This window comes from Gobio gobio, assembly GCF_949357685.1.
Source record: "Gobio gobio genome assembly, chromosome: 12".
Classification (NCBI taxonomy): domain Eukaryota; kingdom Metazoa; phylum Chordata; class Actinopteri; order Cypriniformes; family Gobionidae; genus Gobio; species Gobio gobio.
This window is the reverse complement of record NC_137105.1, coordinates 19188363-19215269: the sequence shown is the minus strand read 5'-3', so window position 1 is coordinate 19215269 and position 26907 is coordinate 19188363. Positions and strand designations below refer to the sequence as shown.

The 26907-nt window shown below is 37.4% G+C and overlaps 3 protein-coding genes across 4 annotated transcripts in view; 2 read left to right on the top strand and 1 right to left on the bottom strand.

The window, feature by feature from the left end:
* Positions 1 to 13715, top strand: cd164 (CD164 molecule, sialomucin). Its single transcript, XM_079831167.1, has 6 exons — positions 1 to 167; positions 2280 to 2354; positions 8197 to 8283; positions 8456 to 8509; positions 9051 to 9128; positions 9219 to 13715. Exons 1-6 carry the CDS (start codon positions 92 to 94, stop codon positions 9380 to 9382), a joined length of 534 nt encoding a protein of 177 aa, XP_079687293.1. The 5' UTR covers positions 1 to 91; the 3' UTR covers positions 9383 to 13715.
* A 536-nt stretch (positions 13716 to 14251) lies between these two features.
* cep57l1 (centrosomal protein 57, like 1) lies at positions 14252 to 20236 on the bottom strand. Its single transcript, XM_079831274.1, has 11 exons — positions 20109 to 20236; positions 19515 to 19695; positions 19254 to 19430; positions 19014 to 19135; positions 18738 to 18854; positions 17783 to 17860; positions 17571 to 17660; positions 17362 to 17433; positions 16597 to 16826; positions 16340 to 16484; positions 14252 to 14709 (listed from the first exon to the last, which is right to left on the bottom strand). The coding sequence occupies exons 1-11, from the start codon at positions 20127 to 20129 to the stop codon at positions 14461 to 14463; spliced, it is 1482 nt and encodes a 493-aa protein (XP_079687400.1). The 5' UTR covers positions 20130 to 20236; the 3' UTR covers positions 14252 to 14460.
* Positions 20237 to 21060: 824 nt separating this feature from the next.
* Positions 21061 to 26907, top strand: part of sesn1 (sestrin 1) — a 50462-nt gene continuing 44615 nt past the window's right edge. Inside the window, exons 1-2 of one of the 2 annotated variants that reach the window (XM_079831232.1) lie at positions 21061 to 21149; positions 21658 to 21973. In XM_079831232.1, the coding sequence (XP_079687358.1) occupies positions 21695 to 21973 (279 nt within the window). In that variant the 5' untranslated portion in view covers positions 21061 to 21149; positions 21658 to 21694. The remainder of the gene's footprint in view (positions 21150 to 21657; positions 21974 to 26907) is intronic. The other variant, XM_079831231.1, reaches the window with a different exon arrangement.

The following is a 26907-nucleotide window of genomic DNA, read 5'->3' as shown; positions in this document are numbered from 1 at the left end:
GCAGCCACATCCACACAGCAGCACTAGTGAAACTGCAGACAGCTCGACCTGAACGCCCGAACGAGGACTGAGAATAGACCAATTAGACATCATGTTTTGGAGATTTTTCTTCGTGACATTATTACTAACCCTCTTGGGATCAATGACAAGACAGGAATTTGTGACGGGTGAGAAAATTTATCATCTTTAATGTAACAGCGTGTCGTGTTGGCACAACGCAAACCAAAACAGTCTCTATCACGCCATCGGCTACACGCCTACACTACACCTTAACTGTGATTTTAATTAGGGGTGGTTGCGATTCCTGTTCCACAACGGTTCCATTCCATTAATGATTCTTTTAGCACTTTTGAGGAATAAACATTGGGCAATGATTCAGTTCTTATTGCATCAACTGCCCTCGTCAGTCTGTTGGCAAATGACGAGGTCATTTCAGATTTCAACAGAGCAGATCAAATTTAGAAATACATTAAAAACTATATATCTACATAGAGATGTTTAAAGAACTGCCTAATAAGAGCCACGCACTGTAATCTGACTACACTTTTTGCTCTGCGTGTTTTAATACACTAAAGGAACCGATTCCAAAGAGTCGTTTATTCAGGACTTCAACTTCTCTGGTCGCCCTGTGTGTTTTTGATTCACTTCAAGAATCGACTCGTAAGAATCAACTGTTCGAGAAATGTCCATCCTGGTCGTGATGTATAGGTTTTGCGCTGTAGATTCAGTAGTGGCGTAGTACAGGAAACTACGCTGTCCATTCCATACCGGCGGAAGTTATGAACGTTCAATTGTCGTTAAGGAATTAAAAAAAAAATCTTTGCCGGTACTTTGACTGAATTGTTTTAAAGAACCGGTTCTTGATTCCAAACCTAGTTTAAGGCGGTTGAAGTACTTTTGCCTCTCTCCGCAAACTAACGTGATTGTAACGTGGAACTAAAACAGTATAGTTTTTCCCCAAACTGAAATAATTAATCACTTTTAGTCTTACACAAAACGGTCACTGTGGTGCCGCTGTTATGTAATCAAATATATCAGGTTTTCTATGTTGTTGTTTTGTGGCTTTGCTTCCATTAGATCTACTGCGATGTGAGGATCTATATTTATCCAGAGAATCACATGTTGGGCTGTCTCTCTCTCTCTCTCTCTCTCTCTCTCTCTCTCTCTCTCTCTCTCTCTCTCTCTCTCTCTCTCTCTCTCTCTCTCTCTCTCTCTCTCTCTCTCTCTCTCTCTCTCTCTCTCTCTCTCTCTCTCTCTCTCTCTCTCTCTCTCTCTCTCTCTCTCATCTCTGTCTCTGTCTCTGTTGGGACAAAGACATGTTCACTTGGACTGTCTTAAAATCTAGTGGGCTGCCTACATTGATAGCAGTTTTGGGCACTTTTTTCTCTCTACCTACACGTTATTGATCTTATTGTGAATGTATATGTTTAATTTTATGTATGCAAGACTGCTCAACTTTCCTTGAGCTTTGATATATAAAAGGTCATGGTATTGGTAATATAAGAATATGCTGTAAGTTTCAGAGCTGAAACTTGCTTGTTAGTCAAGAAAAGTTTTTTGACAGCTGGCTCAGCAAACGATCGATCTGTGAATGTGCGTCCCCGTGACGTCAGAGTGCAGTGAAACTTCACCTCAAGACGCACGCCTGGTTCTGTAGTCCCACCCACCGATTCGTGCCTGACATAGATAAATAACATAGGTCTACGTGGAGCTAAACCGGATCGAACTTCTAAGCAATAAACGCAGCATAAACTTAATTCGGATTCCAATATTAGGAATGCATGGTTGACATTTATTTTTAATGAAGTTCCAGCTCACGTGGGTAAACGGAAAGATCTGTCGTTACTTCTATTTCATTGTGACTTGAGTGTCACTAGGGTTTTAAACAACCTTTGTTTGGTTTTTGCCAGAGATATCAGATCATGTTCACTGGTCACAAGATTCATTGGCCCTCTTCCCAGTTTATCTGTTCAGCTACTCCTCATCTACACTATTTAAGATTAAATGTGTCCTTTCACTAGCAGAGAAGATTCTAGATTGGCATATTGTAAGCATGGCTCTGTTATCTTTCACCTAGAGACTTGGAAAATGGTTTACTGATTGAAATATTTTGTGGTTACATAGTATTCCTTGTTTTCAGGTTTAAAGGCCAAGAGATGACACTGACACTTACTCTGCCAGTATATCTAGGTCAACAATGGAGTAAACTTGTATTAGATATGCCAATGTGTTGCCAATGACATGATTGTTGTAAATTTAATGGTTGGTTTCTTTTGCAGATGAAGACTGTAGTTCATTGGGGTCTTGTGATGCATGTGAAAATGTGACTTCCTGCCATTGGATGAACTGCACAGGTCAGTCCCTCCTCCATGTCAAATTCAAAGCTCACATGACAACCATTAACTGACCTCAAAACAGTATAATGCTGACAAGGTTCTGTTTTCCAAACTCTTTCCAAGGCTGCTTAATCGTGGTTTATATATATGCTAAAGTGTCTTTCATTTGATTATTATTGCAGTGATTATTATGTTTCTATATATATGTTTGGCAACAGTTCTTCTAACCCTTATCCTTGGAGTGTGTAGTTTTTCATTTCTTAAACAACCATGTTGGAAGACACATCACGGCCATATTCCGGGATGACAATGTCAGGATTCATCAGGCTCAAATTGTGGAAGAATGGTTGGGAGGGAGCATGAAGAAACATTTTCACACATGAATTGGCACCTCTGAGTCCAGACATTAAATTCATTGAAAGTCTTTGGCATGTGCTGGAGGAGACTTTACAGGGTGTTGGACTCTTGCGTGGTACAAGATCTTGACCAAAAATTGATGCACTTCTTAATGGAAATATATGTAGTGATGTTAACCATTCTTTTACAATTTGAGCCTAATTAATCTTGACATTGTCATCCAGGAATATGGCCATTATGTGTCTTCCTACATGGTTGTTTAAGAAATGAAAAGCTACACACACACACACACACACGCATATATTAGTGCTGTCAAAAGCGCGTTAACCCATGCAATAAGTCTTTTCCGTTTAACACGTTAAAAATATTTAACACAATTAACTCAGCATCCGTTTTTGCATTACATTATATGATCACGCTCTTATTCATGCAAATGCTTTTAAACCATTTAAGCACAAGACAAAAGAGGTTGCGCTTTTCTGTGAATGTCCTGACACACACGACGAACAGAAAGACACGCGCCAGTATCGCCCGCACAAGCATCGAGTTCTCTTTTGCGCGTGAACGAACAAGGTCAGTTTTGTCAAGTATTCTCATAAGAGCAGTCTTAACTGATTTAAATAACATCTTAAATTAATTTAAAGAGTTGTGAGAAAATGAGATGCGTGTGGCAGTGCGTCATGTTTGGCAGCGGCAGATCTTAAAGTCACAGCAGCCTAATAAACCAGTTGCTGTGATAGCTGTCATTAATGTTAATCAAAGAAAAAAGAACAGAGAAAATTGTAGCTTTAAAAAGGATTATCCTATATTTAATCTATTATTTATGCAGTTGAGACTGTAAAGTGTTTGATCACTTTATTCAATTCTAACAGGTAGGAAGGCCACAAGCAAATTACATTTATTATAATGGGTTTATGTGAAGATTGTTTTAAGTTCACTTAAATTAAAAGTTGTTAATATTTTTAAAGCCTAATAAATGTTGAAATTGATAGCTTTCAATTATATTATGTTGAATGTCTATCATTAATGTTTAACATTTTTGTTTATACAATTTCTTAGAGACATCAGTAGTATTAAGTATCAGCGATACTGGCCTTCATTCATTAAAAAGATGCCATTGCAACAAATATTGAAAAATATACTGTCTATAAGTTGTTTCTACATTAATTTTGAGAGTAACTGTGAAATTATTAGAGAGAGAGGGAGAGAGAGAGATAGATGTTTCCTATTAAGACTACTTTACAAGTGGGATGAATAAACCAGTTTGCTCATATTAACGGAAAGCCTTATTTTTTTCCCATTACCCGAAGAAAAAAATCTAAGCATAACCTGTAGTTCCCAGATTACATTAGTGGGTCTGCTCATAAGTTGCATCTAAACACAGATCCCTGTAACTGTCTAAAGTGTCCCTGATGTGGTGTACAGATAATAACCTGTGTTTGGCAGTTCATTCAGTGCTTAATGCTGGTTTCGGTCAGTAACTGTAGTAACTGAGGTAACTGCCCTTTTATCCCTGGAGTCCTTCTCCATGCCGCTTTGCTAATGGATGACGTGAATTGAATCAGAGAGAGTAAATATACTAATGAAACGCACACACTGTTGCTATGGCGCTCAAGGCTCTTCAGAAAAAGAAGGAAAAAAAAGGACACAAAGTAAGCAGAAAGAAAGTGGCCATATCATGGATGAAAGGGAGTGTAAAATTCAAATGACAACAGAAATGAATGAGTAAGAATGAAATATATTTCATATATTGATTCAAATTGAATTAAATTAGGACTTTAAAGACATCACTGATCTTAAACTTCTCCCCAGATTTGAGTTTGCATTAACATAGTAGGAGAGATGCCTGCTACTAGATCCTTGGCTATTCTAAGATTCATGGTAAACCATATAAAGTAGGTAGAGGCCGTGATTGATAGTTTTGTAGTGTTTACTATTATGCTTGATGCATAGTATTTTGTTCAATATTGTAGTACAGGGCAAGAGTTTTGTATTACAGTAATGACAATTCCTGTAAAAATGTGGAAAAACCTATTTATTTTTAAATACTTTTTTCACTTTTTGAAATCTGTCTATTGGTTAATAGTTAAACAGAATTTATATTACACTACCTGCAACAATATGGTTATAAACCACTTCCTTGAAGGAGCACTTTCACAGGCTTTGTTCTCTATCTTAAATTAAAAGTCAGCTGTCTTTCTCCACACTCTGTGAATCTGTATTGTGTCTTAAAGTATGAGACTATGCTTGACAGCAAGGAGAAGTGGTCTGATGGGCCCGAGCAGGTGTTGTGTCTGTAACCGCACCTCCCCCTATAACAAAGCCAGTAGCATTAGCATTGTGCTATCGGCCCCCTAGAGATGATGGGATCGGTTTACACTCATTCAGTCAAACAACAGACTGGAAATATCTGGGTCTTTCCTACTGTAGTGCAAACTAGTAGTGGCTAGTATAAACGGGTTCTTTTGATAATTAGAAATAGGTTTGAGTATTTATATTTACTCTTTATTGTGTCTAGGTTTAAAATATGGGGTAAAAGCAGGTGTTCTGTTTTCAAGACGGGACTTTTTTTTTTTTTAATAAATGGAGGGCGTTTCCACAAAGCCATGGTTTCCAGTGACCTGTTTGAGACAATGTTCAGGCTAAAACTGTGTTGCAACATGACTGTAAATGCACTCATTTGAATTATTGACATATGGCTCTGTGTGGGTGTAGAAGGAAGGTGAGACGAACTGGAAGGCGCAGTGTTTGCGTAACAAATATTGAAATGTTTCATTACATTAAATATCAATACCTGTTTGCTGATGTGATCTGACATAATCATAACTTTGTAGCATACTGTATGTAAACTTACCAAAATCACACACCTCTGTAGACTATATGTAGTGTTTCATTCACTACTTCTATTACAGATTGGACTGTTGAAACAGTCTTTAATAATAATATTAATTTCATTGTTTTTCTGTTATAATTATTGATATTTATTACAAATTATACATAATACCGGTACCGGTATCGTACGTTTTTATTGTTGTAGTGAATGTAGTTATTATTACTGTCAACGTACAATTAAAACACAATTATTGAATATCATTTAAAGGGATAGTTCACCCTAAATAAGAACTGCGTCATCATTTACTTGCCCTCAAGTTGTTCTAAACCTGTATGAGTTTCTTTCATCTGTTGAATACAAAAAAAGATATTTTGAAGAATGTTGGTAACCAAACAGTTGCTGACTTCCATACTATAGTAGTGTGTATCCATCCATCCATCTGACACTTAAAGCTAAAATAACCTTTATTTTTTTCATAAAAATATAGTTTAGATATATTTAGTGAAGTGAGGTGTGGCCAAGTATGGTGACCCATACTTGGAATTTGTGCTCTGCATTTAACCCATCCAAGTGCACACACACAGTAGTGAACACACACACACACACACACCGTGAACACACACCCAGAGCAGTGGGCAGCCACATTGCTGCGGCGCCCGGGAAGCAGTTGGGGTTCGGTGCCTTGCTCAAGGGTCTCACCTCAGTCGTGGTATTGAGGGTGGAGGAGAGCGCTGGTTATTCACTCCCCCCACCGACAATTCCTGCCAGACACACGAGTAATGAGATTGCACAGATGTTCACTATGTTCTGTTAAGAATAGAATCTCAACAGCAGGTTTTGCAGTATAATCTGTGAAAACCAGTAAAAGCGGGGTGATTGGCATCATATTCATTCAACTTATTGCTCCAGAAAGTGCCTGTGCAGTCCTTTTAAAGTAATGAACTTGTATACATATCCCTTCAATCATTACTTGAGCCGGGTAGCTGAATTTGTTTTGCTGTCCATACAAACTGCTGAGGGTGGGAAGCAGTGTGGAATGTGTGGACATTTTTGCTTGTCAAGCACTTATTCAGAAAGCAAGGAATTGAAAACATCTTGATGTTGTCATCGTGGAATTTCAACATGAGAGTTGTACCTTTCACAAAAGCATGTGACATTTCTTTCTCTGTGTATGCTGTCTTGAGGCTATAAAGAACACAATGTACTTCATACATTCAGCCACCTGTTAAGGCTTTTTCTTGGGGCTCAGTTCACTCTCAAGAAGCACATTGTTTTGAAATAAAATAGTCCGTGACGGTTAAGAACACTCAAACTAAAAGAGAAGCCTGCTGTGCTTGACTCGTCAAACTTGATTTACAGTCACAAAACAGCAAGTTGTAGCAACAGCCAAAATCTTTTATACGGGCCTAGACTAAGACTACCCAAGATTATTTCTCAAGCCTTGAGAACCTGGTTATTTTATATAATAATAATATCATATAAATGTTTTTTTTAATGATGGTTTTAGTTATTTGTGTGTGATTTTAAAATGGTTTTACGTTTCTAGATATTTTTAAGTACAAAATAATAAAGGAACATGATTTATTTGTGACAATGTTCACATGTTTTAAGCTCATATTGTGTGTTAGTTAGTCAATGAGTCCATTGTGACAGGACTTTCTGAACTTATGTCAATAACAAACATGAGGAAGACAACAGTTGGTAAAGTGGATTACGAAACAATGTGTAAAAATTGAATTATTGCTATCAGTAGGAATTTGAGCGCTGAGCTGTCTGTCATACTTGCATACAAGGCTATTCATGTGTGACACAGGAGGATATTCTAAATGGAAACCAGCTGATAGTGGCACAGAAGTTTCTGGAAAATCATTCTTGATTCCTCCTCCTGTTTCTCTTTATCTTTTTATCCTCGTTATTTCTGGATCAATAACATTTTTATAAGTAAGGTTAAACGAAAAAATCACCCGGTTAAATCGATCCAATCACCCCAGTTCTTTCCACTTTTTATTTATATATATATATATATATATATATATATAAAAATCACCCCAGTTCTTTCCACTTTATATATATATATATATATATATATGAGTGTGTGTGTTTGCACGTTGTGTTTTTGTGAATTGTGGGGACATTCCATAGGCGTAATGGTTTTTATACCGTACATACTGTACATTCTGTCCCCCTACACTGCCCCTGCCCCTAAACCTACCCATCACAGGAAACATTTAGCATTTTTACATTTTCAAAAAAAAACATACCAATAAACAAAAAAAACAATAAATCGCTATCTGGTCCCCACAATGTAGGTGATCTCAGGTTTTACTATCCTGTAATATAAACACACACACACACACACACACACACACACACACACACACACAAAATGTATTTATTAATATATATTAAGTATGGATTTAAGCAATATGGTATGTCTTACTGCGTTTCATAACAAGTAAAGAAAAGTGCCTTTTTCCTCCACCTCCAGTGTACAAGGATTATTTTTAAATCGTCCATACCACAAATAATAAAAACATGCCATTTTAATTAGTGCAGCTAAAATATTTCAGCCAATCAGTTGAGATTTAGATGCCCACATTTGAGTTTCAAATTTCTCTCTCTTGCAGTTCAAATGCACAATGACTTTATATGGTCTTGTCTTTTTTTCAGATGATGCCATGACAAATTACACATCTAAGTGCGTTAATAGCAGTGGTGTGAACCAAACAGCCAACTGCATCAGTACGAACTGCCCTGGTAAGTCCTGTCCCACTATCTCAAGCTCCTTTTTATAATGACTAAAACAGTGCTTGGTTGTAGCATTTATCAACTGCAAAACATAAGCAATTGGGTCATTAGCTATGATATGAATGTTCTGTGACTTGACCAGCTTTATGTTTGGATGATGACTCTTTTCTCTGGATTGCAGAACAAACGCAGAACGTGACAGTGAGCCCCACCAGCCCCACGAACATTACCAATGGTACGACCTTCCAGACTTGCCTCATTTGCATTCATACACACCTCAGAACACATACCTACCCAATTCAAAGCCCAATGCAAGTTTTATTCAGAGCACATTTAAAAACAATATTGGTTGACCATGCAATATAAATAAAGAGCCATAAAATATATTAATCTTAAAATAGAATGACAGATAACAATAATGAATAAAAAAGTAAACAATAAAATCCTCAAATGTAAAATAATTTCATTAATTGATTAATAAGAATTAAAGCCCACTTACATCTCAATGATTCAGGCCCCTACGCACTATGAAATAAGCTATGACACCTCCTTTATTACATTCCAATATAGATACAGACCTGAACAAACACTCGCACAGAGCATTTTATCACATGTATTTGCTTCGAACCAGTCTCACGATGACTTTTAAAATGCATAAAAAAATACACCAACATCAGTTTATAACAGAGCAGTCTGTAAAATGTGATGTATTGGCATTTTTAGTGTTTACTGTTGAAATATAAAAATGAATCTGAACAGCACTTATTTCTGTTTAGCTACGACAATCGCTTCCTCGACAATCCCTTCCTCGACAATCACCTCCACTTCAGCTCCTACAAACGCGACGGCCACAAGTAAGTAAAGCTCTCTCTGATGTCTACACCTCTTAGGGAATCTTCACCCTGTTAGGTTTGACTGCAAATTTGTTTTGTTTTTTTCTACAGACACAACCTCAACCATGTCACCTACAGCTTCTCCATCTAAGACGTCCACATTCGATGCCGCCAGTTTCATTGGGGGAATAGTGTTAGTCCTTGGCCTTCAAGCTGTCATCTTTTTCCTTTACAAGTTCTGCAAATCCAAGGATCGCAACTACCACACCCTGTAACACTCTGCCACCTGAAGGCACCACAAAACCTACACTCCGACCCCAAAAGAGAGAGAGAGACACGTACACAGATTCTATGATATTTCTTAAACACTCTTTTGACTCCCCTATGTTTAGCCTCATTTGATGACATTTGATGCCTGTGATTGGAGCTTTATATTTAATTTGTTAGAGCTCTCACAAGCACTCAAGTTCATTAACACAAACTCCCACAACACACAGAGTGATGCCCTACGTTTTTTTTTTTCGATCGGTGGAATTATGGGGTATGCAAAATCTTTCATGAACAGCCACAACTTTCTAAATTAAGTCATGTCTGTAAATTTCATTTTTTTGATGACAACACAATTATTTGACTCCTCAATATCATGGTGTTTCCTCTGAAAGGCACATGAGATGGAATCTTCTCATCATGCCTGTGGCAATACTTCCCCATTTCCAGTGTTGATTTCACAATGGTCAGGTATCTTCACTAGAAAAGTGTTTTATTCAGTTGCCATGACTGGTTCTTTATATTTTACCTTCATCTTCAACAAGTGGAAAAATAATATCTGTATAGTTATTATTACAGTTATTACCCCCCCCCCCCCCCCCCCCCCCCGGTTTTCATTTTCATCACATCGTCTTTTGGTTTGTGTCTGCCTGTGTTGTGGTGTTTTTAAAACCCTTTTTTGGCCATTGCTCTCATTCATACCAACCAAGAGAGCCAAAGTGTTTGCAATAAATTACATTCCTCTTCTTAGTCCCTCACTGTTAACCATCTACAGTTAGAGAACCAGTAGACATCAGTTAAACCTGGCATCATGCTCCAATTTCCCCCCAATTTTGACAGTGGATTGCTGGGTAATATTAGAGATGCGTTATATAGCCTTAGTTAACATCCCATGACCTCATTGGGGTTCATTGTGAAGGACTTGTCAGCATATCGGCCATTTTAAGTTGTACTTTTGCGTGCTTATGGGGATTTGAAACAATAGAGGCCTGGCCAATCCAGTTCTACTTAACAGCTGAAACGAGTCTCTATTAGAATTATAAAATTCTGCTGGACATGAGAACGGAATGAGGCACTATGTGAGATCAGAGGATCCCATTCTGAATGATTGACATTTGAGTCAAAGTGCCTTTAGGTGGAGGCAGTGGCTTGCTGCCTTAAAAGTGAGCCTTAAAAGTGTGAATGCGTTCGTGGCGGGCCGCCGTCGAGGCCAGGCTCTGTGTTAGTGTGTCTGCCTGTATGTCAGTGTGTTTATAGACACGCATGCGTGCTTGTATCGATGAAGTAGATCTAGTGTCTGCCAGCTGGACTGATCGCTATATTATACAGAGTAGATAATTAAAAGGTTAATTCATTTGTTTGCTGTTTATGGATTAATATGTCATGTTTCCCAAAAGCTCTCAGTTCTCAAGGGTCATTTTTTTTGCTAGTACAAAAACGTCCGATTCTAGTACACCCATTCAAAAGCAGATCGATAGTTGTACATAATCTAAACTCTCTGACCATGAACTGAAATCAATATAATTTTATACAAGGCACTGAATGTCTTAAGCTGAGGTGTAAATACTTCAGGACCGTTAAAACGCAAATCCTGATGTTTTTCTAGGAGTAAATACCCTTAAAGAGAACTGAAATGTGCCCTAGAAAAGTGCATTCAGGATATGTTTTGTATTGCGACATTCATCTGCAGATTTTGTTGGAGACTTAGAATAGAGCTGTCAGACTCACAATTTAATGCTTGGGTTTGATTTCTTGAATATAATAATTGAGTTTGAGTAGATTTGTTTCAAAAGCGGAATTGACCTAGACTAATTCCTGCCTTGTTCAGCATGTTTGGTTAGTATTCTGTTCATAAATGCATTTGTCTGGCTAGTGTGCTGGTACGTGTATATTTTCCCCCCTTTCCATTCCTGTATTCTAAAATTTGAAATGTAGTAATCTCGATTAGCTTGCTGCTAATAACTTCCTCTGTGAGTTGTAATGTTGTTGGCTTAGGAAGTGATTCATGTTATTTGGGTTGCAAATTTTGTAAGAATGAATTGATTTGTTTGGTGCGTGCTTTAGTTTCATCTGCTTCTCTGACATCCCAACGTCGAAATGTTCCCACCATTGTGTCAACTGCATGTTTCTCAAAGGATGACTGTTAAGGCCTCACTCTTTATTGAACCACTCTAATTGCTTGTGCATTGTCATATCACGGTGCTTAAATGCCAAAGGTGTCTATTTTAGCATGAGTCACTAAAAAGCTGCTATAATGCTTCACAAGCTTCATCTTGCCCATATTGTAGTCCGTTAAAATCCTACTGTTTGCCATTTCTCTTCAGCTTTGCCAAATTAAAAACGCTGGCTACTTAAGAAAGGTTCAGACTGCAAAGTGTTTCGATTTGTCATTTATTTTAATAATGAGCATAATTACACAACTCATCACAGTATTGTCTGTATAGCATCAGGCTACATCCAAAGATCCCACTTAGTTGCAAATGGATTATAGCTGTGCATGCAAAGGGCTGGAAAGGGTATGTTACATGTATGGATGTAAAGGGAGAGTACACACAAAAATTACAATTGTCATTTCAAACCTGTATGCATTTCTTCCTTTAGTAAAAATGGTCATTATATGGACAAAACACTTAACACTGTAAGTTGTGTACACTGAAGAATATCGTCATACAGGTTTGGAATGAATTTTTGGGGTGAACTGTCCATTTTAGTTCCAGATTCAGAGCTCATTGAAGGATGTTAATGTTTATAGTTAAACGACTCTCGCACACTCAGAGAATTCAACCTAACTTTAATTAGTCTGTGGCCTTGTTTTCTTTTGCCATTATGTTTGTGTGCATGCATCAGTTTTCCATAGAAACAGCCATAACAATGCCATCGCTCCCTGAGCTAGTGTTGCATTCCTTTCTGCACCTTTTGAAGAAAAAGTGCCTTAATTATTTAAGATATTAAAAGATGAAGATTACTATTGTCATGAAGACTTGTACTAAAAGGGACTTTTAGAGTGAAGGTTTGAATTATTGAAGTTGTGCTTGGTTAATGAGAGAAACATGGAGTATTGCATCTTGCCTGCGCCAACATTCAGTTATCTAATTACAATGGGTTAATAATGTCTTTTTTTTTAAGTAACTGTAATTACCTTTGGCCTATTGTCCAGTAGTGCATTTTTTAAAAATGTTTCTCATGAAACTGCACACGCCCCACACACGCTCTCGGCGATTACATTTGTGTCTGTTTCCAGAAAGTCTGCCTTAATTGTTTTATGCTCTGTAATGTTGGTTTTATTTCTCTGGAACTCAGGCATCTTTCTTTTGTTCTTGTGTTTTCCCTCGTTTCAGATCTGCATTCGCAATTAGGTTGAAAATGTGATCAATTAATTAAAGTTTGAGTGTTGTAAAACAGTTGTGGGTGTCGTTTTATGTTTCCTTTTTGACTAACACTTTTACAGTGGCAGAATCAAGACTAAAATAAATCAAATGAATTGCGATTGTCCCAATGCACCATTAAATCTGGCAACTGTGACTGTTTATTTTTTTTTAATTGTGACTTTGTCTCCAAATTGTAACTTGGCTGACTTTATATCTTATTTGATCTCATTACTTTTTTTGTAGTCTGAGATGGAAATGGACTTACAAACCATAAAACTGAACAAGATTTCATGCACTTGTGTTAAGCAAGCAAAAAAGGGTTATATATAATAAAGTATAACCTTGCTAGAAGCCAAGGTCACTCACAGACCGAGCATAATAAACAAATACAGTTTAAAATCCGAAACAATCTGAATGTTTCAGGGAATAACAATCAGACCAGCCCCAGAGGACCTTAGAGAACAGATAAGGGAACGTGGGGTGGGGTGGGTTAGCTCTGATATTATTTGGAATAAAGAGCCTTAAGATAATTAAGTTTACAACAAAAGTCCAGTGAGGATTTTCATTAAAACGTCTTTTAATCCCTGGACTATGTTTAATATATTTCAATGTAACTGCGTCCTAGAAAACAGTCCTCAAAACACACTCTGTAATGTTTAACAGGATATGCGCTCACCCTGAGGGTCAGCTCCATTCCTGCTTAGTCTGCATTAAATCCTCAAATTTCTTCTCTGGACAGGATGTGCATGCATTGTGATTCAATGTTTTCCCCATACCACACACTACTGAAAAGATGACCATGAGGGTGCATGATGCACAGTAACAACCAGTCAAAATTTCACAAAAAAACATGCAGATGACATCATCTTGCAGTTTGTGTGTGTTTGCCAGTGTTTCCTGTATTCAAATGAGTTTATGCAATACTGATTTAATCTGTACTGTGTCACAGAGTGTAATCCAATAAAACCGTCTGAACAAGAGTCCATCTTTTCTGCCTGGTTACATCTAGAATGCGTTTGTCCCCCATTTTACATATTAATTTACATCATCTGCTCTATTCTTTTATATTTTTTTACATTTGTGGTTTCTGAAGGTATACAGCGTGGTTGAAATAAGATCATGTGTCGGAGAATGAGATCAGTTTGTTTTGGAAACAGTGGAGGAAACAATGTGTCAGCTGATTGTAAATCTCATAAGAAAGAAAGCACAGAAAAGCTGATAATGCAAGGATGCTCGTTTTCCCTTGTGACCATCGCTACCTTTCCTGGTGTTATTTTCTCACTTTGAGTGGGTGAAATAAATAAAAAGCTTAATTTTTTTTTCTTTTTTACTGATTATATAAAATAAGTGTTAATTATTACTTCTATTTTGTGTCTTATTTTTGGGTGAAACCAGAAAATGTAGGATGGGATTTAATTTGATCCTTCGAAAATTAATTGGATTGAGAAAAGTGATCTGAGATCAGCTTGCTAATAAATATAACTGCAGATTAAAAAGCCAAGTTGGTCTGCACTTTAAAACATACGTAGATATTTTATTTATTTACAACTTGTTATTCAAACAAAACAGAAATAAAAATCAATTCAGCTCATTTAAGTCATTGAAAGTTATAAAGACTTCCTGGATTTGGACGCAGATGAATCAGTGTTTTGTGATCTTCTGAGGGCGTCCTCTTGAACTGTAGTGACTCTTCTGGGTGTGTGTTTCAGGATATGTAACTACGTGTCCCATGTGATGTCCTGTCTGCGGAGGCTAGAACACAGTTTCTGTGTCTCTCTGAGGAGCTTTAGGGACTCCTGACTGCTCCTGCTCTGTTTCTGTCCCGTGCTGGTTGAGGCTTTGACAGGGGACGGTGGCAATGGTTGTACCCCACTCTGTGCCCTGGTTTTGCCCTCTACACTGGCGGTCCAATGTGACTTCTGCTGCTTCTGCTTGGGGCTACAGGATGGCTGGGAGAGTTTCTGGACCTACAGGAGCAAAAACACACATTTTGACGCAGAGCAACTTGATGTATTGGTATTTCCTGTGGGTTGGCAGTGGCTCAGTGGTTCATGTAGGTTGTCTACAAACTGGAAGGTTGGTGGTTCAATCCCCGGTTCCACCTGACCAAGTGTCAAGGTGTCCGTGAGCAAGACACCTAACCCCAGCTGCTCCCGACGAGCTGGATGGCGCCTTAGATGGCTGACAACGCCGTTGGTGTATGAATGGGTGAATGTGAGGCAATATGTACAGCGCTTTGGATGGCAATGGGTCTGTTGAAAGCGCTATATAGATGCAGTCCATTTACCATTTTAGCATTTTCCTATAGCAGTGGTTCCCAACCCTGGTCTTAAGAGTCTTTAGTACTGAGCTGATAAGTTGAATCCATTGTGTTTGATCAGGGAGACATCTAATGCCGTGTACACACTGCACAATTTAAGCCCCGATTTTCACTAGCCGACAGTTTTTGTGAAAATCACAGTCAAATGGCCGAAATCTGAGGAAAATATGTGCTTGTTCATGTGAGTGACAATAGCGTACTATTTATGATCAAACACGTGATCTGAGAGAAGCGCAGATGCATTGCCAATGCCTGTGAAATATTTAGCATGCTAAATATCAGGACCTGTCTGTGACTCATGCAGAGTCATACAGTGTGAAATGTGTTTTTACTGGAAATTACATCAGCGACAACCTAAAGCCAATGAGAGGGCAAGGTACAGGGCAAGTTCAGGGGGATGAGTCATAGACCTTTCACACCAGCAAGCAAGCATTTTCTCGCAGTCTCACACACGATTTTACGTTATTTCTTGTATCACTTCTCGCGTGTGTTTGGCTGTGAAACGTAGTTTGTAGACCAGACAGAGTTGTCTGCGATTCATTCTATTCAAATGTTGTATAATGCGTGACCCACTGTCGCTGATCCATCGTGTAATACGCACACAACAGCAACTAATGTACAGTACAGTATGATTCGGGATGGTAAACCCTGATCTGGCTTGCACTTCCACTGCCAAAAGCACCCTTACTTTATAGGCATAGTGCAGCGATCAACATCATTCTCACGCAAAGAAGAAAGTGACACAGTAAACAATGGAGGACATACAACATATCTTGTTCTTGCTTCTTGGCATGTGGCTGTTTGTCACAAAAAGACAAGCTTTGTTTGAGCAAAGGCTCTTGTGTTGTCATTCCCCTTGTAGCATGCGCAAGTGACAATTCTCTGTCAACCAATCAACGTTCTGCAGTGAGTTTAGCACCACCCTTCAGGTACCGGTCAACTGTGCTAAGTACCCCAACGGAAGGGTCCCAAAAAAGTGGTACGGTTTGTCATTTTGGTACCATTCACAACTTCTGACAATCGAAACGGAAATAAGTACACTGTACTGTACTGTACCGCTCGGTGGAAACGAGCCATAAATGGTAGCGTGAGAAGAACAGCGATCCGACGACTTTGAAAATCGTGGAGTATTCCCGGCATAAAATGTGCAGTGTTGGGGGTACTCTAGGACAAGGGTTGGGAACCAATGTCCTGTAGAAGGTTCTTATATAAATACTGTTGAATGTGTAATGTGTAACTATAATTAGTAAAAAGCAAAAAACAAAGTACAAACTCACTGTTTGCTGATGTTTGCGCAGTTTAGAGATTTGAGCTGCTTTCTCTTCCATTCTCTTGACCAGACAGTCTAGCTCTCGCTCCAGATCGTCACGAAGCTCTCGTTTAATGGTCTCATCTATCTGCTTGACCAGCTCCTGGTGTTCACTGTCTCAAACAAACACACACACACAAACAATCAATATTTAAATCATGTCTTCTTATCCGCGCCAACACATTTCAACAGCTGACCTGTCATGGTCAGGATGGTGTTACTCACAAGCTCATCTGTCCCAGTTCATCCTGAAGGGAGAGCAAAAGTTCAGAGAGGCTGCCCATTGGGGAAGCTGCCTTGCCGGGGGAGGACGGAGGCCTGCGATGGACCCGCTGGTTCTCAGAACCTGACTTCTGCAGTGCACTCACTCTCTCACACAGCTGCGGGTTTCTGTGCTTCATCATGTGCAACACACTCTGAACATTGGCATTGACTGAGTGGCTGGGACTGGTCGACTGAAAGAGAGAAAACATTAATTACAATTATACATCAGTAAGACTCTTTATATTTTTTGATATGCTTATGCTAACCAAAGCTACATTTATTTCTATTTTAATATAATTTATTCCTGTGATGGCAAAGCTGCATTTTCAGCATCATTACTCCTTCAATGTCACATGATCCTTCAGAAATTATTCTGATATGCTGATTTGCGGTTCAAGAAACATTTATTTTTATTATCAATGTTGAAAACAGTTGTGCTGCTTAACACTTTTGTGGAAATCATGATACATTATTTTCAAGATTCCTTAATGAACAAGTATAAATAATTTTTTTTGTAAATCTTTTGTAACATTATATTACAGATGTCTTCACTGTCACCATACTGACCCCTCTCTCTCCCTATATATATATATATATATATATATATATATATATATACACATACACACATTTTCATCAGTAATTTTAGACGTTTAAGACCACTGTATATGATTAAAACTGTAAATCAGAACCAGTTAATGTGTCAGGGGGTGAGGTCATACTCACTGTTCCAGCCACAAATGGGAGGTGTTTAGCTTTAGGGGTGTGTGCAGTTTTCACCTTCACTGAGGGGGACTTCTGCCATGATATGAAAGAAAAATTCATTAAATCATTAACACCACTCACTAAAGAATACATTGGTAGTTTTCTGTTCTGTAAATATACTGCCACCTAGTGCTCACAATACATTACTGCAGAGCTTCTTTTTTTTTTACCTTGCAAGAGGCCTTGCCTTTCTTTTTCTTGGCTTTAGGTTTAGTTGCAGCAGTAAGTGAGAGGAGATTGTTTTCAAGCTCTCGTTGCAACTGATGAAAATCAAAGAGACGACATGAATGTTTTTTAATTAAAAGGTGTTTTTCTAAGGGAAAAGTTAACATGATTCATAAATCTATTTTTTGATAATGTTTACATGACTTTTAGGTTTTACCTCCTCTGCTTTCTCCTGCACAAGTTTGCGTTCATGTTCCTCCTCTAAAAGTTTCTGTTCTAAGAGCTCAATCTTCCTCTGTAGACGAAAGACATCACAACAGGTAAAAAAAAGAAAAAGAAAACCATGTCCTATATACAGTACATGTCAAAAGAGACATTACAATTTTTTTTTATGTTTTTGAAAGAAGCCTCTTATGCTCACCAAGGCAGCATTTGTTGAGTCAAAAAAATACAATAAAAACAGTAATATTGTGAAATATTACAAATGAAAAAGTGTTCTATTTTAATAAATTTTAAAATGCCATAATTACTCTAGTATTCAATGCCACATGATTCTTCAGAAATTATTCTTTGCTGATTTGCTGCTCAGGTAACATTTCTTCTTATCATTATCAATATTGAAAATAGTTGCGCTGCTTAATATTTTTGTGGAAATGTTGAAACTTTTTTCAGGAATCTTTGATGAATAGAAAGTTCAATGAACAGCATTTATTAAATGGAAATCTATTGTAACATTATGAATGTCTTCAATGTCACTTTTGATGAATTTAATTAATGTTCTCTTTTTTATCTTATCACAAATGTTTGAATGGTATAGTTTTCACAAGAATTTTAAGCAGCAAAAATGTTTTCAACATTGATAATAAGAAATGTTTCTTGAGCAGAAAATCATATTAGAATGATTTCTGAAGGATCATGTGAAGACGCTGAAGACTGGAGTAATGGCTGCTGAAAATCCAGCTTTGCCGTCACTAGAATAAATTACATTTTTAATGCATTAAAATAGAAAACAATTATCTTAAATTGTAATAATATTTCAAATTATAACTTTTTTACTGTATTTTTAATTAAATAAATGTAGCCTTAGTGAGCATAAGAAACTGTTTCCAAACATATATCATGTATCATTATATCATGAAAATAATATATAAAGTCTAGGTATACGTGCGTACCTCAGCCATACACTGTGTACTGGTGAGTTTGAGATACTCATTTTCCAGTTTTTCCAATTTATTGAGCTGTGCCTGCATTTGTGGGTCTGTATGTTTGCTCTCCTTACAAAGAGAGTCCTAAATACCAATTAGAGTTGAAGAAAAAGAGAGATAAAGAGGGATTCTGAAAAATCTTAAGTTTGAACACAAAATGCATTTTCCAGATGAGAATTAACAGCATATTGAAGCTCTTTGAATATATTGCACAAACACTTTTGCTTGTGTCTGCCTGCTCACCAGTCTGTCTGTGTGAGTGATTCTGTCTTTCTCTGCACACTCCACCATTTTCCTCATATAGTCGAGTTGTTTTTCTAGCAGAGAGCAACGCTTTTCTGCAGAATGAAGCTTAGAAACCAGCTCTGAAAAGAAAAGAAACAGAGACTACTTAGTACTTACTAATTTTGCATTTGACTTTAGTAATTGACTTTCTGAGCGCTCTGAGAATAGATCAATAACTGCTGCTCAACACTTTGTTACCTTTCCTCTGTGTGGAGTGATTCTCTCGTGTGCCGTTCTCCGGTTCTCTCTGAGCAGAAGCATCTGTCTGGTGTCGAGCAGCATGAGAGAATTGTTGGATGTTCCTCGCTGCCTGAACTCTCTCCAGCTCCAGGCGTCGCATCTTCTCCTGCAGTGTTTTCAGGGCTGCTATCACTGCTGCTCGAGTGCAGGAAAAGTTGTTTGGAAACTTAATTTTGGTCTTAAATATTTGGATACAGCATCTATTAAACTCTAATATACCTCTACTTCCGGCATCAGGTACTCTTTGATAAAGCTGTGGGCTGATGCTCTGTACACCTGAACTCTTTCTGTCCAGTGGATCTGTGACTGTGTTCGTGTACAGGGGCCTTGACAGCTTATCTGGAGGCTGGTAATAACTTCCAACATAACTTTGTTTAGATGGGGAGTCCAAATTAAAACTCTGAAAATCGTAAATAATTTGCAGATTAGCAAAGACCAAACACGTTGCATCAGTGAAAGATAACAATACGCTATATATACCGAGTCAACATCTTTCTAGAAACAAAATCAACCAAATAGCCAAAATCATTGACAATACAACATGTTAGCCACACTGTTGAATACACAGACATAGTACAGTCAAATGAGATACATTTCCAGGATAAATAATTGAATGTCAGTGTCAAAACCTACAGAGCTATATTATTCTAGGCTGCATCAACGCGCAACGAAGCCCCGTTTAAACTGCTGCTCGAGGCTGCTCAATACAAACATAAGCTAATAAGGCTAACGACTGTGAAACGTCAACGTAAACATCACTAAGAACAATAACAGCCTCGGTAAGACAATATATCATACATAAAGTATATATACCTTTTCTCCTAAGTGATCCATTATGAATCGGTTTCTTCGTTACACAAGAATAAATTATGTATTCATCTAGCTACATATGAATTAGCTGTGTGAGTGTCATGTTAACAGCTGTAGCCCAGAGCGCCGCCCAGTTTCAAATTTCCCTCTTCTTTTACCGCCCTCAGTGGTTCCGCAGGCACACAATGACCACAGCTTCTACATTCAAGACAAATACTGGTAAAAACAACAGACAGACAGACAGACAGATAGATAGATAGATAGATAGATAGATAGATAGATAGATAGATAGATAGATAGATAGATAGATAGATAGATAGATAGATAGATAGATAGATAGATAGATAGATAGATAGATAGATAGATAGATAGATAGATAGATAGATAGATAGATAGATAGATAGATAGATAGAATTGACAATGCTGGAATTCTACAGGCCCAGAAATATAAATACATAAATGGACACTTATTTTACTATTATTTCTGGATCAGTCAGGCTGACAACAACAAAAATATTCTACTTGTTTTCTAGTTCTATTTTTACTGAGAATACCTTCATACCCAGGAACATAATGCCATAGTCATAGTTTTAATAGATAAGTTAACATATTTTCATTGAATAAGATAGATGAAATATCTGGTGAAAGCTTTGCATTAATCATAAGGGTTTTTGAGATAAACAAGTGGTGGCGGGGCCCCTGCAGTTACCGATGTTTTTTTGTGGATATTGGTATTTGTAGTTCTATGTTGCATTTGCGCCACCATGAGAACGCTGAGATTAACGAGCGTCTGAACTACAATTCCCGTTTTATTATCACTGAAAGGGGCGGCATGGCAGGAACGCCTTCTAATCATTTAATTGGTGCGCTGTGAGTATGTCTCCACCCATCCGTTTTTTTTCTAGAACACTATTGGACTGTGGTACCTGTCAATCAAATGTTAACTCAAGCCGCTGTGCAAAGGACTGAAATCGACCGAAGAGCTAGAGCGCAGGAAGGTCTCATTCAACGGCTGCAGAGGCGACTAGAGAGAATGTGAATTTAGTAAGTATTTTCTTCTGACATGTTTTGTAAAAATATAAATAGTACGCGCTTAATAATTACTTACCATACATGTGATTTTATTAATTGTTTAACCTTATATATTTGGAAGTTGCCTAATAACAGAACTTGATTGAACGTCATTCAACGGTATTCTTACAATGTGTTTACTGTATAATATTCTGCTCGCTGTTTTTTGGTTTGGAATTTGTTTAGAATACTATGGATAATTATTATACTAGAGCTTTTGAAGTTGTGTCAGTTCTTTTGTTTAAACGACAAAAAAACACAAAAACCCTCACAACTTTTGTTTAATTCAGCACATTGATTATATACACACAATGCCTGCTAAGACATGCCCACGCATTTGCAAGTCTGTTTACATGAGCAGAATATGGAACATTTTTAGAGGGATTTGCAGAAATCCTTTGCCATCTTGCTAAGATTGGTTTAAGATTGTTTTGGCTATATAAATAATTTGCACACCTTTTTTGTCTTATGCATGGCTCAGTCTGTCAGGTGTATAACTGAAGAATAGTAGACTATATATGATGGATGTAAGAGACTCTGTGGGAAGGTGGGATGCTCTGGCCAGTAGAGACTCGAGCTCCAGACACGCAGCGATGGAGCTCATTCACCAGGAGGTGATGAAGAGAATAGAGAACATCGGGCCGATACTGGACCCACAGTCCTCCTCCTCCCCTGCCATTAATGACGGCCTGTCCAGTGATCTCAACTCTCTTCTTGCCCATGTCCTGATGCTCTCCAAAAGGTGTCCTTATGAAGACGTCAGAAAGAAATGCATATGTTTGCTCCAGATGGTTCAGGTAGGTATTATAGTAATTATCGAGTTAATAGTTAAGATTATATTAATTATATGTTCAACAATACACTACGCTCTACATATTCTATGTGTCTTTTGAAAAAGAAGAAAACACCCTTGCAAATAATATGTTGGTGTATAATTGTACCATATCTATGCAGAACAAGCCCCATGCATTTACTGTATAACCTGCTGTATGAATGATATGGGTGGAAAATGTTGGAAAGGGAGTCTTCTTTTTAGAGTTTCTTTAGCCTCTCTAAAAAAATCTAAATTAATTTATAAAGTTGCTCAGATAACAAATATAATCATTTAATCTTTCATATACAATATTTAAAATATATATATTAAACAAATATCATGACCAGAGTTCCCATGTCATGGAAAACATGGAATTATAAGGGAATTTTAAAAGTCAGATGAACACAATTTATTATTATTTTTTCAAACTTCATTTTGGGTCAAAATGACCAGAGGGACAGACGAGGATTAAAATGGTCTGTCAAATCAGTTTGGTTTAATGTATATTATAAGGACAGAATATATGAAATCTGTGACGTAATTGAAACTCTACTAGTGAAAAAAAATGTATATAGATATTTCAAATCATGACAACTCTTTGAATAGTGTTAGCATGTTATTGAATATGGCAATGTTAATGTATTTGGTCTTGGTGGAGTAGATCTGCTGTGCTGCTGCTGGTGAGTATTGCTGCTGCAGACTTGCTACTGTACAATTATCAGGGAATTTTAAAAGTGTGATTTCCAGGCCTTGACAAGTCATGGCTATTTTGATAGTTAATATAATTATTTTTATTTATGCTCAATTCCAACTATTTACTCATTGTTAGTGGGATCTCTATAAAATGTTATTTATTTATTTATTTTTAATCCTTATCCAGTTATCACAAACAAAAAATAGAAAATGATGGGAAAATCATGAAAGTGTGGGAATCCATGAAGGACCATTTATTCTTAAAAGGCAGCTTGCAAGTAATAAAGAAATGGGATTTTGTGGGTTTGGCTCTGCCATTAGTAATGTTCCCCTGTGTTCCTTCCTATGTTGTTCATTTAATTTCACACCATTCTAACATTATTATATAAGCCTGTAGTTTGTAAGTAAAGACTGAAGAGAACTGAAGCAAGATATTTTGAGATTGCCGATAGGTAGATATGATGAGGTGAGGTGTAGCAGTTACTATGTTTGTTGTTTACACAAGTATGTGTGTGTTTTATGCGGGATTGTATGTGCGCCACAGCTTTAAATAGCTCTGCCCGGGTTAAGGGAGCTAGGGGAGTGGGTCATTTCTTACAGTATTTAAGGCTTTTAGTGTCACTGAGTTCAGTGGAGGGGTCAGAGAGGATCAAGGACTCTCCTCACTCGTAGAGGATGCTGAAAGATTTACCAGAACATGTAAATCCATTTGGCCTATGTCTGTACATTGAATCTGTATTTTGCTATCGCTATTTATTTTTCTGTAATCCTAAAGAGAGATGGAGAATATCGTTTTCTCGAAAGTTTTTCATTAGAAAAACAGAGAGGAATCTTTTGATGTCAGAATATTAGCATGTAGTTGTTGCAGTTTGCTTTGTTGATGTTGTTTTTTCAGGATCAGCAACTTTGATAATTAACACAGATGTGTGATTAATTAACCCAGAATGTCGCTCCACTGTGTCTATGGCCAGAAATATGCAAAGACACATACACATGGATACAGATCAAGATTTTAGATCAAGGATATTCTGACTGAATGGTTCTGAGTATGATGATATATTATTAAATCCTTCATCCATCCCTTGCACTGTTACAAATCCGTCCCTTGTTGGTTAAAATGACCCAAAGCCCTAAAATTACAATATTTTTGGTCCAGAAAGTTTATATAATTTCATTTGTATAATATGTTTTCTATTTTTTAATGACATTTTTGGGAGATTTTTTATTATTATTTTGTTTTACTTGATTTACCTTACAACTACTAGATTTTATCAATAAATAATATAATTTAAGCACATTCTTCACATTCTTTCAACTTACATTATAAATAACTGGACAAATAATGCATAACCCTGTTAATTCAGCTAAGAATATCTTAAGGTGTCTCTGCTGACATTTCTTTTAATTAAAAATATATTTCATGACCTTTTGCCAGTAGATGGCCTTATAGCTCTATGGAGCAAATGAGCTGCTCCGCTGGGTCCTAAAATTAGTTCTTGAGTTTATCTCTTCAGTTTGCATTCAGATACACGTATAGACATTATAAAATAGTTTTTTGCTAAAGTTTAATTTTGAGCATTTTTTTTGTCTTTTCTATGTATACTGCATTCCTAAAGGGGTCATATTGACCCACGAGGGACTGATTTGTTACTCTTTTTTTTATTTCAACCACACAAGCTCTTCTGATCCAGTCAATTTTTCTGTGTGTATTCATGTTTAAGTGCAACAAAAGTCCTAAGGTCTTGGACCACTTCGATGAACACTCGAAAATTCATTTCGGGTCAAAATGACGATGAATCAGTTTGGTTTAATGTATATTATAAGGACAGAATATATGCAATCTGATGTGATAAGGACCTATCAGCCTGCGCCTTCTAGAGTTTCATGTCTGAACATAATCTCTTCCTATTCTGTTTAAAAAGCCTTGTTTTGTGTTGTGGTTTGCTAGCTAGATGACAGGATGTTCCTCCCTTGTTCTGTGTTGACCTTTTGACCCTTTCTGCTTACTGTATCAGCAGTAAGCCGTCTGCTCTGATATCAGGAATTATGGGATTCAAGGGGCTGTGATAAATGAGGCCACAGCAGTGGAGAAAAAAAATTAAAATTGACCTTTGATCCAGTGAGCACCACACAGATGCCGGCAGGCGTAGACACTCAGGATGTGACCTCAGAAAGCAGTAATCCAAGAAAAAAATGATTAATGATGTAGCACAGCATCTTTATTGTCATTGTGGATGGTGCAACCCACTTGCTTGATAGCACACTTAACAGGATGGGCCCTCTGGTTGTGCATCGCACCTGAGTGACTTGGGTATTGTTCGTGGTGAGGGTGTGTTTATGTGTGTGTGCACTAATGCATGTTTCTGCTGTGATAAGCCTTGAGAAGCTGTGGATAGAGAGACAGATCTAGGTCAGTGACAGTCCACTGCTCTGAAAGGAGTTTAGAAATTATGTAAGATGCCCAAATTTCCTAAGGCCTGTGTTTTGTTCGTTATGGCTCATCGTGTCACATTTCTCATTCAGAACTAATGCTAGTTGTGAATGAGAAATCTACAAATACTCAACTTTGCAAATGATGTACACAAAGAGGATTTTTTTTCCGAATAATATTTATATATTTGTTCCCATATTTCATATTTTAAATCTTAAAAGGGCATTTTCAAGTAAAGGTGTTTTACCCCATTAGATATGAGCCTGAAAGAAAGACTCCAGACCTCCTAGAATAATATTAACAGTGTAACAGTGTACTACAGGCTGTAATTCTTCATTATATCGACATTAAGACATGTTATAGAAAGCTGTAAAGGAGTGTATTTTTTGGCCCACCCAGGCTTTGAAAATGATTCCTTCCCTTGGGTCTTAAATTAGCTCTGGGCCTTGTGAGGGTCATGTGGATTGGATGTGTGTGTGTGTGTGTGCGTGCGTGTGTTTGTGTGTGTGTTGGTATGTGTATGGAAGCTGGGTGTCACCATGGCACTGGCACCAGATCAGTGAGCTGAGTGGTAGTAATGTTAAGTCTATACTCCTGGGCAAAAAAGAGGACTAAACACTGCTTATAATTGTCTTAACCACAAATTATTGGTCAGGAAATTAGCTAAATGTAAGCTAATACTTAAGCTATTGCTTTCTCAGAAAAACATCAGAGACAGACTGAACTTTTTGGCAGAATATGAGAAGTTGTGTGTGGAGTGATGAATCACAAATTGCATGGTGATGCTCCAGAGTGGTGTCTTTGAAAATCTGCGGAGAAATATAATAATAAATGCATCTCTACCACAGTGAAGCATGGAGAACGAGCTGTCATTGTGTGGGGAGCCTTTTTAGCTGCTGATATTGGTGAGCTACTTCACTGTGAAAAGTCATTTAATGCTTTGCAGTACAGGAGGATATTGCAGAATGGCTTACTTCCCACAAATGAAAAGTTATTATCTAGAGAGGAATGATCAATGTTATTTTCCAACAAGACAAGGCTCCTGCCCAAATCACAAAGACAACCAAGTTGTGGCTTGAGAACAAGTCCATCAGGCTCATGTTTTGGCCTGGTCAGAGTCCAGATCTGAACCCTATAGTGAATATTGGTCTCATGTTACAGGCAAACGAACTGGGAGACATTTTTCAACTACTCATGAACTGTTTGAAGCCATTCACATTGAGTGGAACAACACTGACTGTTCTTCCTGTAAACAACTGTCTGCAAGTTGGGGAAGGCTATTCCATGCTAAGTTACTTTAGCTACAGTATTTGTGCAATTCTTGCTAATTTCCTGACCAGTGATTTGTGATTAAAATGGTTAAGCCCACTAAATATTTTTCTGTTTTTTTGGCATGGCCCTTTTTGTTTTTGCCCAGGAGTGTACATATCTGCAGTCTGCATTCCAAGATGAGAAACTCTTATTGTTGCACACATTATGAAAGCAATATTTAAAAATTTCAGTTGTCTTGTATGAACTAAGCCTCATTACTAAAATAATTTTAGGTATACTGCCATTCAAAAGTTTAGAAGGTTTTTGAAAGTCTTTTATGCTCACCAAAGCTTCCTTTTTTTAAATGTAAAAATACAGTAAAAACAGTATTACTGTGAAATATTATTACAAGTTTGTATTTTAATATACAGTATTTTGAAATGTAATTGACTTTATTGTTTATCAGCTGGGAAAAATAGTTCTGAAAGTTATTCCAATGATATTGTTCCTCTGTGCTGTTATCATTATAGTTGTGGTGTGGA